At 46.4% G+C, this 15,471-nt stretch overlaps 4 protein-coding genes across 4 annotated transcripts; 2 read left to right on the top strand and 2 right to left on the bottom strand.

Moving 5' to 3' along the window:
• Positions 1 to 918: 918 nt before the first annotated feature.
• Positions 919 to 1,783, top strand: N7458_002269 (uncharacterized protein; the record flags this gene model as incomplete). The annotated part of the gene is made up of 2 exons (XM_056905652.1): positions 919 to 1,140; positions 1,244 to 1,783. The coding sequence occupies 2 exons, from the start codon at positions 919 to 921 to the stop codon at positions 1,781 to 1,783; spliced, it is 762 nt and encodes a 253-aa protein (XP_056769759.1).
• Positions 1,784 to 3,526: 1,743 nt separating this feature from the next.
• On the bottom strand, positions 3,527 to 4,211 carry N7458_002270 (glycoside hydrolase family 11 protein; the record flags this gene model as incomplete). The annotated part of the gene is made up of 2 exons (XM_056905653.1): positions 3,527 to 3,932; positions 3,982 to 4,211. The coding sequence occupies 2 exons, from the start codon at positions 4,209 to 4,211 to the stop codon at positions 3,527 to 3,529; spliced, it is 636 nt and encodes a 211-aa protein (XP_056769760.1).
• A 3,158-nt stretch (positions 4,212 to 7,369) lies between these two features.
• On the bottom strand, positions 7,370 to 8,107 carry N7458_002271 (uncharacterized protein; the record flags this gene model as incomplete). The annotated part of the gene is made up of 2 exons (XM_056905654.1): positions 7,370 to 8,033; positions 8,085 to 8,107. 2 exons carry the CDS (start codon positions 8,105 to 8,107, stop codon positions 7,370 to 7,372), a joined length of 687 nt encoding a protein of 228 aa, XP_056769761.1.
• Positions 8,108 to 9,500: 1,393 nt separating this feature from the next.
• On the top strand, positions 9,501 to 14,792 carry N7458_002272 (putative ABC transporter; the record flags this gene model as incomplete). The annotated part of the gene is made up of 16 exons (XM_056905655.1): positions 9,501 to 10,019; positions 10,075 to 10,246; positions 10,309 to 10,534; positions 10,593 to 11,270; positions 11,328 to 11,450; positions 11,498 to 11,596; positions 11,648 to 11,772; positions 11,829 to 11,876; positions 11,931 to 12,588; positions 12,641 to 12,718; positions 12,773 to 13,334; positions 13,385 to 13,636; positions 13,692 to 13,981; positions 14,033 to 14,486; positions 14,555 to 14,599; positions 14,655 to 14,792. 16 exons carry the CDS (start codon positions 9,501 to 9,503, stop codon positions 14,790 to 14,792), a joined length of 4,467 nt encoding a protein of 1,488 aa, XP_056769762.1.
• Between the last annotated feature and the right edge of the window lie 679 nt (positions 14,793 to 15,471).

Here is a 15,471-nt window from a genome sequence, read left to right on the forward strand (position 1 = left end):
CCGAAGTCAAAACTGACGTATTTCCAGGCAACTTGGCATATCATGGAACCCACCTGGCCCTTTCATAGGCAGCTTTAAATAACAGAATTCTAACCCAACGGCTATATGTATGTACCTGCCGCATTGATCGCCATAACCTTGGAAAATACCTGCTGTACCTGGATCCACAGTCCACAGCTGAATTACAAGGAACAGAACAAGGAAACAGACCCACTTTTAGAAATCATAACGGTGAAGATAAGGGAGCTCGTAGGCATTGAATTCTTTGTTCAGCTTTCCCATTGAAGACATGCTATCTATATAGAGAGTGGGATTTTTTATTTTTCCCGTGTCTATCCGCCTATGTCACTCATGTCACTCTCTCAAGATGTATATAGTCGTGAACAAGCATGGGACTGTAATCGCAAAGACCTACAGTAGACTCTGCAGTAGAAGAATACCACCAGCCACTCGAGAGGTCAAAACAAAGCAATGGCTGCAGCGTATCTTGTTATTTTACTTTATAGGGCGCAAGAGGTCCAGTCAAAGCCACGCGTCTTGACAGCCATAGCGTCACCCCACCCCACGCTGTCATTGAAATACCCTGTTTAACCGGTCTTTAGAGGACGAGTGGCGTATTAAGCGTTCCTATCCAGCCAATTACCAGCTCCGAAAGAGTAGGTCGAGCTTGGCGCATGATGCACAAAGGCAAAGTTCCTACGCACGACTGTTTACGTCCTGGTGGCTGGGCTAGGTTGTTTGCCCTGTCACAATCATGCCGCGAGACTGGTATAAGTATCTATCCGCTCTTTTCTTGGCCCTGGAATGACTCCTTGGTCTTGAAACCGTCTCTGGCTCAATTGAATTTTGGCCACTCTCTTGTTCCTCTTCTAGACCTTTTTCTCCCCGTTTAACCGCTCGTTGCACTCCCTTGCTACAATGAAGAGCTTCATTGCCATTGCGTCTCTGGCTGTCGGTGCCAACGCCCTCGTTGGCCGCAGTGACAGCTGCTGCTTCCACCTCACCGCATCAGGTGATGAGTCCGGCTCTCTGGGACAACTGAGCGATGGACAGGTCCGTGTTGGCGACAACAGCCTCTTGGCCGCCAAGTTCTGCCTGTATGGAGGTGTTATCACTGATAGTGAGGGCCGTGGCTGCGTGGTTACTTGTAAGAAGTCCCCTCCATTCCATGGTTGACCACCGTAAATTCTAACTGTATATCTCTATCAGCTGAGACTACCCAATTCCAGTGTGATGCTGGTAGCGCTGGTACTTCTGGCTTCTCTTTGAGCTCCTCGGGGGGCTGGAGTTCAATGGGAGTCCTAGCTTCGTTGCCTGCGCTACCGGTCAGAACAACGGTGACAACATCTACACCACCGAAAGCGACTCTGTCAGCCAGTGTGTGAGCGTCAAGCTTACCGCTGACTCGACCTGCGCTGCTGCCTCGTCATCCTCTGTGGCCTCTGTTGCTCCTGTATCTACCCCAGTCCCTGCCAGCACCCCAGCACCTTCGGGCTCCTCGCCTGTTGGCACTTCCTCCTCCATCTCTGCCCCAGCGAGCTCGGTCCCAGTCAGCACGCCGCTCGCTGGATCTTCAAGCATGCTGACCGTGACTTCCTCGACACCCTTGGCTTCTACTAGCACTGCTGCTGCCAGCACCGCCGCTTCGTCGGCTTCTTCTGCTTCGTCGACCGTTGCCCCCGCATCTAGCTCGACTGCTGCTAGTGCTGCTACTAAGTTTGAGTTGGGTAACTTGGCCACTGTAATGGTGGTTCTCTCCATGGCGTCTCTCTACCTTGTCTAGAGTGATGGTTTTGGATATGGTTTCATGATGTCTCGGGCCATGATTAATGCTGGGGTAATTGATGTTTGATGGTCTGACTAGTTTACTCGTGCCGATATCAGGGCGCTCAATCTACGATCACAAGATAGTGACGTAGTGTTACTGCGAAGAAATTTTGATTCAATGTGACTGTTCCCATTAAAATAACAACCTCCTCTGAGTGGGGATCCACAATTCGAAACATTATCTTAGATTGGACATTGCTTTCAATGGATTCGCGTGTGGCTGATAGTAGTCGTTCTTCTGTTGGTATTTAATTTGTTAGGTACCTATCGTGGGGTGTTCAGCAAAGTACCGTACCGGCGTGCTGGATAGAGGATAGGTGCAACAAAAGACTATTTCATTTAACCTTGCATATTACGGGCCCAGCACTACCTTATGCTCCTGCTATTCTCCGCTGGCAGTTCCGTAATCTTGTGATAAAATATGCTGGTACATCAGCTAGTATTAGTTGAGGTTGGCTTACTAGTGGGTAAGTCGAAATTATTCAGATTATCCTTATAATATTAGGACCTGTGAATTACTAGATCCAGTTAGGTTTGCAGTATTTGTGCTGTGGTACTTCCGTCTGCTCTCTAAGCCCTACCTCACATACGCACGACACGAAGCGGCGCGCTGCGATGTTAGTACCTGTCGGACGTTACCATATGGGAAATAGCAGAATACGATTGTGCGTATATGCGGATATACCACAATGATGATAATGATTCTCCTGGAACGGAAATGAATTCAATCTTTTTCATTTTAACTAGTAAAATATAAGGGTTTTATAACATGATCGGTAACTTCAATTGATAAGAAGGAAAATAGGAATGTTGGGTTTCCTCGTACGAAATAGGATCTACAATACGATCGTTGGGCATCAATATAAAAAAGCAGAAGATCTTGGCATGCTTTGTTGTGTAGATCAGATTGCGGCCTTGTGGCTAATGCGTATTAGTGGACCCACGCCGTACATATATATACTGACAGTACTCCGTACCTATGACATGTTATTCCTCGTTTCATTGCACGAAGGAACGAGATATTTCTGAGTTCTACTGGCAAAAAAATAGTGGGTCTCTTAGCATGCCAAGCACTACAGTACAAAATACTTATGAAACATGACTGTTTTTCTCTAACTATTCAAACTTTCAAAGATATATCTTGTTGACCCCGTTTCTGATGCTACCCTTGCTCTTCTAGCATCTATCGGATCTTTTAAATGCAATAGTCGCGCAACATATCACAAACAGAGTGTCTTCGGCATCGTGAAGTCCTTAGCAGTCAGGAAGTCAAACAGCTCTCCGATCTAGGAGTGTTACGTGATGCTAAATGGGTATACTGTATGTGAGTGAGTGCGGAGCAGGGGGACTAGTACATTGTTGTGGTAGGGGGAAAATTCAAATTTCACCATGTGGTTTTGTGCTCATACTTGCTATTTTTGGGGAGGAGTTAACTCTTCGCCCGTTTTGACCACTCACCCGTGAACTACGTCATATTATTGGGGGATAGAGTAAGCAGCGAGAAAAAGCAAGAGGGAGAAAACGATAGATAGATTGTCTGTTCGAGTTGAAAACGCAGCCGCCGACAGCTCTGCCCCGCCACACCATATACGGTCTCGACATTCGACATTTGAAATTGCCAAAACCCCCAGTCCGGTCATCAGACCACCTGAAAGAGAACTCGGCTTTCAAGTCTTCTGACTACAAAGCCCCTTATCTCTTAAGAAGAGATCGTGACACTGGCGCTGCCCGCACCACTCCATGCCTCCACCGCCAGGACTTGATAATTGAAGTTGCTGTTGCCGAACCCATGCTGCGCCCAGAAGTTGAAATGGTTGGCAACAGTCACCGTTCCAGATGTGCGTGTGCTCTGTCGAACGGAGAAGTACTGAGTGAACGTGCTCGTTCCCGTGATCGATGGCTGGTTGGTCCGAGTGTCGGTGCAGACTTGGTAGGTGGCTCCATCAGAGGACAGGGTACCAAGGTTTGTGGCTGAGCTACAAGGGTTGTAATCGCCGTAGTCTTCGACGATGTAGTATTCAGCCTGAGGAGAGTTGACCCAGCCGTACACAGCGAGGTAGGAGCCAGATCCAGAGGCGCTGTAGGAGGCAGAGTAGGTGATAGAGCTAATAAACGTTAGACCCTAGACTTGTATTAAAGGATATTGTCACCTACTTAGAGGAACCAGTGCTCCAGCCCAAACCAACGACAAAATCAGAGCTTACACCATCCTCCCAGTACATAGAATATGTTCCGGCACCCTCGTTGTAGGTAAAGTCACCAAGGTTGCCGTTGTAGTTCTGGACGTAGTTAATTCCAGCACTTCGCGACACCAGAGCAGGTCCGGTGGCAGGGGCGGCGAGTGCCGTGGCCAAGAGACCTGCGAAAGCTGCAGTGACCTTCATGACGATTGAAGAGAATTGAATGCTGGTGAATGGATGTGTGTAGCTGAAAGAGAAGCCTGCGATGGTCAATGTTGCTCTAATATTCTACCTCTATTTATATTCTGCGGAAATGACTATTTATCCTTTTTCCCCGCAAGACGAAGCGGTTCGGATATATGGATTTTGGCGCGTGAACTTTGGCGGCTGAATGAGTGGAGCTTGTTTTGAGCCTGTTTCCAGGGACGGGACGGCTCTATAGTTCTGGGTTTCCGGTGCAGGTGCCGGCTTCGGTACTGTAGTTAGCTAAAAAGACTGCAATCGGCTAAAAGGACCGCAGTTGGGTAAAAGAAGTGCGGTTGGGTAAAAGAAGTGCAGTTGGGTAAAATAAGTGCAGTTCGGTAAAATAAGTGCAGTTGGGTAAAATAAGTGGGTAACACCTTGCGTAAAAAGTGTGGAGGCGGGGAAGTGGGGATTCTTCACACATTCCGATTCTTCACACCTTCCCCGCAGAAATTCTACTGGCTCAGAAGTCATGCTCGCTGGCTAGTGGCTAGATAAATCCCTGTGCACTGTAGCCGATTGTGACTTTCTTGTCTCCGTAAATTAAGGCTATTCCACTCGAGATTTTAACCTAAGTTTTGAGTTTACTAAAAAGGGAAAGGCCAGTCACCTTAGGCCTGCGTCAGTATTCATGGATATCTATGGATAATAAACTGTATCGAGGTCGATAGATTCAGCAGAGTTAGGATAAGAAGGGGAGAGGGCGGACAAAGCATCTTATAGCCGCTTAGGTAAAAAGTATGGGACCCTAGATTTAGATACAGAGGGGAGCCATTTACGGCGTTGGTTTAAGTCGCCAGTAGAAAGGGGGGAATAATCGTTGAAATAGCGTCAATAGTTAGTCAATGACAACTAACTAAGTTAACTAACTAGTTAACATAACTAACTTAGTTAGGATGAGAGGTAGATGACTAACAGTCCTGGTTAGGTGCAGAATAACGTAATTCCCGCTTGACCGGGACACCCGGTTGAGCGGGACACCCTATCCAAAATCGCGTCTTCCTACTTACATACCAACTTCAACCATCTACAATGCCACTAATTCGCACTGAATCCTCGTAGAAACTAGTCAATCAAGAGGGCAAGATTCTATTAGCCCTTAATGATCTTAAAAATGGCCGTATTATATCTATTCGCGCAGTAGCTAGCCTTGATGCAATACCGAAGTCAACACTGTATACGCGCGCTGAGGGCCGAATTGTACGCGTCGATAAGCGCCTAAGTTGCTATAAATTAACTTAATTAGAAGAGGATACGCTTACTGAATAGATTCTCTCTATGGATTCGCGTAGAGCAGCGCCTAGGCCCGCTACTATTAGAGAGATAGCGAATATCCTACTAGCTGCACGCGGTAGTTAACCTCCGCTTACTGTTGGTAAGAACTAGCTAACAAAATTTGTTAAACGTCGCGATGAGCTTCGAACACGCTACTTAGTGCGATACGATTACTAGCGCGTATTAAACGAAGACCTAAAAGCCCTACGAGCCTAGTTTGCGACTGTATAAAGCGTGATTAACGAGAACGGGATATAACTAGAGGATATCTATAACTTTGATAAGACAGGCTTTGTAATAGGCCTTATATCCTCGTAGAAGGTAGTTACGCGAGCTGAATTCTACAGTCGGAGACGTCTTTTATAGCTAGGAAATCGCGAATAGGTTACTACGATCGAAGTAATTTACGCAGACGGCTATTCGCTACTGCTATATATGATTTTTAAAGGTAAAGTTGCTATTGCTAGTTAGTTCGATAACCTACCGAAAGACTAGCGATTTAAAGTCTTAGCTAATAGCTAGACTACTAATGAGATTAGCCTACGCTAGTTATAAAAGCTCTTTATCCCGTTAACGAATTCGCGCGTACGTGGCCGGTTTTGCTTATTGATCCTCGACGGTTATAGTAGCTATCTTACGCCTTAATTCGACCGAATCTACGTAGAGAACAACATAATACCTCTTTATATACCTATATATTCTTTATATCTACTATAACTACTAGATATTAGCTACTTTGTAGTAATCAAGAGAGCGTATAGCTGTTTCGTGAGCGATCTTACGCGCACAGGATATAACTATATCGATAAGTACGATTTCTTAGAGAATTATCAACACGCGCGGCTAGAAGCCTTCTAAAAGCTATCTATTATTTAGAATAGCTTCGTAGCTAGTAGTCTAGTACTAGTCGATATAGAAAGAGTGCTTTCAAAGCTTAATATCTCTATCCGAACGCCTTTACCACCGTTAAGCCGGCTAAGTAGCAGATCTAGCTAATTTATACCAAAAACGCCTAGAACAGTGATTCAGCTATAGAAGCAAGCTTCATTGCTAAAGGATCTACTACACCGGCAGTCAAATACCCCTCCGAGCCCAGTCAACACTACGGTGAATCAGATAATTAAGGGCGCCTATCTATCCTTACATACCACTGCATTACTTACGAAGGATAATACGAATCTACGCGCAGCCAATAAGAAGGTAGTCAATAAGCGCAATCGGTCGCATAAGCAGATACCCTGCGAAGAGGGTTTAACCGTCGAAGAGGGCCTACAGCTAGCTCAGCAGCTAATTCAGCCAGTAGAAGCTGATGAGGTAGTATCGCATGAACAGCTCGATCTGCCTAATCAGCCGATTCAACCGGTCAGGAGGGCTCCGCCTACCTGCAGTGGATGTGGACAAATTGGGCACAGGATTACTTCATGTAAAAATCGTGTTATCTAGTTAAATTAATAGGTGTTGGTTGGGATAATCGATTTTGAAATTTTCTAATGGGGGTAGGTGTCCCGCTCAACCGGGTGTCCCGGTCAAGCGGGAATTACGTTAACTAGGGGATGCCGAGCAGCGGGCGGTCAAGCGGTGGCTCCCTGTCCAAGTTATGTGTGGAATCGTGGCCGTTTCTGGCGTCACAGGCTGTCAGTTTCGGCGCTGTTTTCACAGGCCCATACATTCTAGTTGTAAAAGGCGACCTCATGAGCCACTCAGCGAGACAGCGGCTTATTGATACAGGAACGAGTCTTATTAATAGAATAGAAAGCCAGGGTAAGTGTCAGATAACTCTCCTCCTTCTCCCGAGAACCGATGACTCAAAACGCAGTGTTCAACAGCACAACTAGATTACGTGCTCAATAACCAGGGAAATTTTTCTCAAGGACTAGTTGTCCTTTGGGCTGAGAAATGCAGTCGCCCATTGACATGACTTCATCCCGCATCTCATGATTCAAAACATCCATCCGAATATCATACTGCTTAATTCTTCTCTCCATCGGTTCCGCAATAGTCAAATATTGTCGTCGAAGTGTTTCTGTCGGTACATTCCAGGTCGACTCCCGCAGACCTCGCTGGTTTCTCCGCAAAATAGCATAGAGCCGTTCCAAATTGTCAATCTCGCTCTCATAAGCCCTTAAGATCTCCAAAACAGATTGGAGTGTTGTTATAGATAGCCCGTCGAAAATCTTGAGAGATGCAATGCCGTTGTTCACACCGACATAGTCCGGATTTTTCAAGACTCTAAGTCTGCCCATATATCCTGTCATCCCGGTACCAAGGTAGAGCGCTTCAAGTCGACTGGCGTGAAGGCGGTGCTCATTAACGTCAATCTCATACAGGCCTAGCCATACTTTCTTCCAGAGTCCAATGATTTTGGCTTCTAGATTGTTACGTAGTGCTTCAGAACTTCCTGTACTGACGACAAGGCTGTATTGAGGTGGAGTATCGACACTGTCACTGCTTTGCGTGTAGTTGTCAATGGTGCTCTTTTTGTCGATATCGCATGGGGAGCTCGGCGTCCTGTGACGAGGGATAAGCCGTCGAACTACACGTGTATGATAGTATACTTACTTGGGGAAGTAGATTATCTTCATTTTCTTCCTTTTCGAAGTGACTGGATTGAAGATCTCCAAAATCCTTTGCAACAAGCGACGGTGTCGCCGAGATTTGGGCTGCATTGAGTGGTAAATAGGTCGACACTAATACGATACTTCGGCATCCAAAGAAGAGTCATACATGCTAGACCGGGTTAGAACTGTATAAGTAGCAATATGGTCTCTGTGCCGTAATAGTTGCGTGCTTGAATGATGAACTAAAGACATCACTATGAATTCTGGCGCGGTCTCTGCCGCTATGCTTGCTATTGTGAATAAGCTCGTTACTTCGGATTCAAATTCAGCGTAGGAGACTACGGGAGTTTACAAATATACCAATACTTACATAGCCATTTGGATCACCAAGTTCGAGTCATAAGATGTAGATCTGGGCGATTCATAATCTATAGCATATCTGCTATCCTTGCCAGTTGTGATGATGCCAGGGTGACGGCGAGCGGATCACCGGCTAGCGATACGTGGTACTTCTTCTGGCGCGATATCTTATTGAATATTCGATTCATCCTTTAATGGTTCTTCAAAATTGATGACGGTCGAGCACCATTTCTGTGTTTACCTGTCTTATGCGAGACTCTTCCTCCAATATTCCTAGTTATGGAAAGATGTAGCCCTGTAAGTGCGCGAACATTACGTTCAGAAAAAGGCTACATGCCCCTGAGCATGGTCGGGAAATTCCAGCGAGCTGAGAAAATAAGCACAAAGTCTCTGTAGAAGCTAAGATAGTTTGATTGAGGCAGCTCTCGAGAAAGTTTGTCATGGTACAACATCGGAAGGTAACTGTAATCATCCCTGGATCACGAGTCAATGGAATTGACTCATTGTTACTCCGTAAGTAGGCACTATATAGCCCCTCTTCTGGAGAAATATTTCGTGCAGGAGAAATCATAACACAGAGAATTGTTAACAATATTTGATGCCTTCTCCCCGGCTGAGTTCGACCCAGAAGTCAGTGAGATCAATGACCTCATGATTGACCGGATGAGAGCTATCCGGAAACCTTGCATCTGCAGGGCAACTTGTATGGTCGCACTGCTCAGATCGGGATATGCAGCTCACATAATCATAAATCCCTGCAGTAGCCGTCATCTTGCCAGTCGGTATTTGAGTTCGTTTTCGGATTTAAGCTCGGTGTCGGGAAGTTGGTCTTCCGAGACCGACTACTCCGTATAGTGCTGGTTTTTGGATGCTGTGATACTTGACGTAATGACTACGAATCCTAGTCAGCAATCTTTTGAGTTTCAATATCTATCAAACATTGACCCGTAGACCCGACGGTATTTAGTGTTCTTCAGGTGACACCTCTGTGACACGCGGCTACATACTACGCTGCTGCCCTGCAATCACCGAGCATCTCCATAATATGGGCGCTAAGATGGACCAACATCAGTCCATCGATAGCGAAATGACACCAGAGACTCATAAAAATAATGCCGGAATCGCATCAGAATACACAACTGGAAATGATGGTCGGTCATCGCGATCGGACTCGTCAGATAGTGCTGGCTCTCTTCGAAGCGCAGCTTCACAAAGGCCCGATGAGTATTCCGTGGGTGAATGTTTGAACAACGATGAACTTGCGACGACTTTATCTCATCGACGGAGCTATGCCTCTGGCCATGAAGGTGCCGAGTGGGCGCAGATCGAGCGATTGATCTCACGCATGTTTGGGCATGAGCGAAAGGCCAATTCTGAGGAAGAGCAGACTAGACATATTGGCGTCATTTGGAAGAATCTCACAGTGAAAGGTTTGGGTCTGGGAGCAGCGCTCCAACCTACCAATGGAGACATATTTCTTGCCCTGCCGAGGCGCATCAAGGGACTGTTTACTAGAGGAAGGAAGCGTGTTGGAGCTGGGAAACCAGAGATACGGACTATCTTGGATGATTTCACGGTATGTCACACGCCTCGACGCTGAGGATATGTGTTTTATCTGACAGCCAGTTAAGGGGTGCGTGCACCCCGGGGAGATGCTTCTGGTTCTAGGACGGCCTGGGTCAGGATGCTCAACGTTTCTGAAAGTGGTCGGGAATCAAACATATGGCTATGAGAGTATCGAAGGAGATGTTCGATATGGAGGGACTGACTCTACCACTATGAAGAAGAAGTATCGTTCAGAAGGTATCTTGCTATTCCCAAACCTCCATTCAAACCTCCATTATCAGACATGCTGAAACAAATAGTATCTTACAATCCCGAGGATGATCTTCACTATGCCACGTTAACGGTGCGGGATACGTTGCTATTTGCTCTCAAAACCAGAACCCCAGGTAAAGCGTCACGTATCCAAGGTGAAAGTCGAAAAGATTATCAACAAACGTTTCTTTCGGCAATCGCCAAACTCTTTTGGATCGAACATGCCCTTGGAACTCGAGTTGGAAATGAGTTGATCCGCGGAATCTCGGGAGGGTAGGTGAATCTGTAATGCAAGCTAAGTAGACACAATGCTAAAACCGTCAAATCGCAGAGAGAAAAAAAGAGTCTCAATTGGTGAAGCGATGGTAACAAAAGCCAGCACTCAATGCTGGGATAACTCCACCAGGGGCCTCGATGCAAGCACCGCCCTCGAATACGTCCAGAGCTTGAGAAGTCTCACCAATACTGCCCATGTCTCAACATTAGTAGCTCTTTATCAAGCCTCTGAGAATCTTTTCAATCTTTTTGATAAGGTGATTCTGATTGAAGGTGGGAAGTGTGCATTCTTGGGACGTACCGAAGACGCGAAAGCCTACTTTGAAAATCTCGGCTTCGAGTCTCCTCCGCGTTGGACAACCCCTGATTTTCTGACATCAGTCAGTGATCCTAATGCAAGAAGAGTGAAACCTGGATGGGAAGATCGGATCCCGCGAACTGCCGAGGAGTTCCAAGCTGTATACCGGGAAAGCGATGTTTTCAAAGCAACGCTTGCAGACATCGAAAGCTTCGAGGATGAGACTGAAACTCAGAAGCACGAGAGAGAGGCTGCCAGAAGTAAAACGACCACAAAGAACTATGCTGTTCCATTCTGGAAGCAGGTTGCAATCCTCACACATCGGCAGTTTCTTGTCATGTTGGGCGATAGAGCCGCTCTAGTTGGCAAATGGGGCATGCTCGTCTTTCAAGCTCTAATTGTCGGAAGCCTGTTCTATAATCTCCCAGACACCAGGTTTGTCTCTATCTGAATTTTCGTTAGCCTGAGTTGCTTGACTGATGTTTTCACCAGCTCTGGAGTCTTTACTCGAGGGGGTGTGATGTTTTTTATCCTTCTGTTCAACGCCCTACTTGCACTCGCTGAACTTACAGCTGCGTTTGAGAGCAGACCTATCCTGATGAAACATAAAAGCTTGTCAGTGAACTACCTAACCATGAAAAAAATGTTACTGACATGCTTAGCTCTTTTTACCGACCCGCAGCATATGCTCTGGCACAAGTTTTCGTGGATGTTCCATTGGTATTCATACAAGTGGTACTCTTTGACATCATCGTTTACTTGTACGCTCTCCTACAATGTGACTTGGAGCTGAACTGATAAATTCTCTAAAGCATGGCAAATCTCGCACGAACGGCTTCCCAGTTTTTCATCAACCTGCTTTTCATCTTTATACTCACGATGACTATGTATTCATTCTTCCGCTCACTCGGGGCGCTGTGTGCATCATTGGATATTGGTAAGTGAGAATTCTCCTAGTGATAATGTTGGTAGTCCTACTAAAAATTTTCCTAGCTACGCGTCTCACCGGAGTTGCAATCCAAGCGCTGATTGTCTACACTGGTAAGAGAAACAATAATTTTGTGGGGGCTCTTTCATTGACATTCAGGGTTATAGGATACCTGATTCCGCCGTGGAAGATGCACCCATGGCTTAAGTGGCTTATTTGGATTAACCCAGTTCAATACGCATTCGAAGGGTTGATGGCAAATGAATTCCACAATCTTGGAATCAAGTGCGAGCCGCCATACATTGTACCCGATGGACCCAATGCATCTTCGTCTCATCAAAGCTGCGCGATCCAAGGGAGCAGCCCGGATAGCTTGGTTGTACAAGGATCTAACTACATCAAGGCTGCATACACATACTCTCGGTCTCACTTGTGGCGAAATTTCGGTATCATCGTAGCTTGGTTTCTTTTCTTCGTCTTTTTGACCATGCTTGGCATGGAGATCCAAAAACCCAACGCAGGTGGGAGCTCTGTCACCGTGTTTAAAAGAGGCGAGGCACCGAAAACTGTCGAGAAAGCAATAGAAGGGAGAAGACCATCAGCAGATATGGAATCGGCCGAGAAAGATGGGCCATCTTCAGGCATCCATGATGACGAGAGCGATCCAAAGGTCGAGGACATCGCAAAGAATACGTCGATCTTCACATGGCAGAACGTGAATTACACAATCCCTTACAAGGGTGGACAGCGGAAGTTGCTACAGAGTGTGAATGGATTTGTGAAACCTGGGCGATTGACGGCGCTGATGGGTGCATCGGGTGCAGGGTACAGTCGAGTATACCCAGTTTGCCAATAATCAGTGGCTAAATTATGTTAGGAAAACGACACTGCTTAACGCGCTAGCTCAGCGAATCAACTTTGGCGTTGTTACCGGAAGTTTCCTGGTTGATGGAAAGTGAGCATTGAACAGTATGTTGATGCCAAGCCGCAGGCTAATCTGGAATTTTAGACCACTTCCCAGAAGTTTTCAAAGGGCAACAGGTTTTGCCGAACAGATGGACATACATGAACCCACAGCCACGGTCCGAGAGTCTCTACGGTTCTCTGCTCTGCTACGGCAGCCAAACGAGGTTCCCCTGCAAGAGAAATATGGCTACTGCGAGAAAATCATCGATCTGCTAGAGATGCGATCAATCGCAGGGGCTACCGTTGGATCTCATGGGTCTGGTCTAAACCAAGAACAGCGCAAGCGTCTCACTATTGCAGTAGAGCTGGCCAGCAAACCAGAGCTGCTTCTCTTCCTGGATGAGCCTACCTCTGGTCTCGACTCACTGGCAGCGTTCAATATTGTCCGTTTTCTCCGACGACTTGCCGATGCCGGTCAAGCAGTTCTTTGTACCATTCATCAACCATCGGCCGTTCTGTTTGAGCAATTTGACGAACTGCTTCTGCTCCAGAGCGGTGGAAGAGTTGTGTATAATGGTGCTCTGGGTTCGGATTCCAAAACATTGATTAATTATTTCGAGCGCAATGGGGGCAAGAAATGCTCTCTGAATGCAAATCCGGCAGAGGTGAGTCTCCCAATATATACTAAATTTTCTCACTCTGAAACATGATTTAGTATATGCTCGAAGTTATCGGCGCTGGAAATCCCGATTACAAAGGACAGGACTGGGGTGATGTGTGGGAAAACTCCCCTGAATCTAAAAAGCTTTCTGATGACTTGGAGAACATTATCAATTCTCGCCGGAGCCGGCAGCAGGATGAGGTCACCAAAGATGATCGAGAGTTCGCTATGCCTCTGTACGCTCAAATAGTTGCAGTGACCAAGAGGGCCTTTGTGGCTTATTGGAGGCTCCCAAATTATATTCTTGTGAGTTGTTGTTACTCCGAAATTACCAAGCCATACTCACTCCAAAACTATGCAGGGAAAAATGATGCTTCACATCTTTACGGGCTTGTTCAACACCTTTACATTCTGGCATTTGGGGAACAGCTATATTGACATGCAGTCAAGACTTTTCTCCATCTTCATGACCTTGACCATTTCTCCACCTCTCATTCAACAGCTACAGCCACGGTATCTGCATTTCCGGGGCATCTACCAATCGCGCGAGTCAAACTCTAAGATTTATTCCTGGGTTGCATTTGTAGTGAGCACTATTCTCCCAGAGTTGCCGTATGCCATTGTTGCCGGATCTGTCTACTTCAACTGCTGGTATGTAATCATTGAGTGTCATGTTTGAAGCATATCGCTGACAAAGTATAGGTACTGGGGCGTTGGATTCCCACGGGACTCTTTCAGCTCGGGTTATACCTGGATGATGCTTATGCTATTTGAATGCTTTTACATCGGACTCGGTCAATTCATTGCAGCTTTTTCGCCAAATGAGCTTTTCGCATCCTTGCTCGTTCCCTCATTCTTCACTTTCGTCATTTCCTTCTGCGGTGTCGTCGTACCTTATGCCGCTTTGCCGCACTTTTGGCAGTCGTGGATGTACTGGCTCACCCCGTTCCACTACCTACTCGAGGGTCTCCTGGGTGTACTTACACATAATGTTCCCGTTCAGTGTGTCGAGCGAGAAGAGGCATTTTTCAGTCCACCGCCTGGCTTGACTTGTCAGGACTATGCGGGTCCATATGCGCAAAAGTCCGGCGGCCGTGTCCGCGATGCTGGAAATGGCTTGTGCGCATTTTGCCAATACTCCACGGGAGATCAATTTGTGAGTTATGCTATTCAGTATCACATCATATACTTCGGATGGCGACTGACCATAATGCAACTGGGCAGACTGCCGCTTTCAACGTCTTCTACTCTCACAAGTGGAGAAACTATGTGAGCTCTTCCCCAGTGAACTCCAATCTTACACCGTCTAATTCTTCTTAAATAGGGAATATTTTGGGCATTCGTCATCTTCAACTTCATTGCTGTGTTTTTCTTTTCTTGGCTATATCTCCATGGAATCAGGGATCTGAAGCGATGGCTTAGCGAGCGCAAGACAAGAAAGATCAAGAAAGCCGCAAACTGAAGGAATCTGCGGAACCCGCAATCAACGGCATTGCAGATGCTGAGTTGGGCTCCAGGAGGCTAAAGTTTACGATCTACTTTTTTTGGAAGAATTCCTCATGCGAGAATGGACACAGAATATGGAGGATGGGACGCCAGGGTTTGCCCTCCAATATGCCCAGCCTGATCTTTAACCCTGGCTGCTTCAAATCACCTGGGAAAAGTAGCACACCACCCTAGAGAGACAGAGTCTTGTGTAGAAGGAAACATAATCAGCTGGCTACTTCCGAAACATCTCATTCATTTCATAAAACATATAGAGCGGTCAATTAGTCGACAGCCATAGATTTCCATCTTGGAGACGTGGCAATTGCTCCAATCAATCGCGCTAAGCCTCGGTGATCTTTTCGGACAATTCGACTTGCATTTCACGATCTTCGCATTGTTTAATTTGAGGTCCCTGCCTCAATGGCTATATCTTAAAGCTTTCCAAATTGCGATTACGTATTCTTGGAGTGGTGGGGCCCAGTTGCGTTACATCAGGGCTATGTGCTACCTACTTGCTCAATATGATACGCCTGCGTAGAGCCCCTAGCTAGGAATAATCTCATTACGATACATTGCTTCATCTCTTCACCTAACAAGCTCAAAGAAGCATCATAGTTTCATCAATCAAATCCCTGGCTCCTGGCGCAATAATC

This window comes from Penicillium daleae (assembly GCF_028827525.1).
Source record: "Penicillium daleae strain IBT 16125 chromosome Unknown utg000002l_segment0_segment0, whole genome shotgun sequence".
Classification (NCBI taxonomy): Eukaryota; Fungi; Ascomycota; class Eurotiomycetes; order Eurotiales; family Aspergillaceae; genus Penicillium; species Penicillium daleae.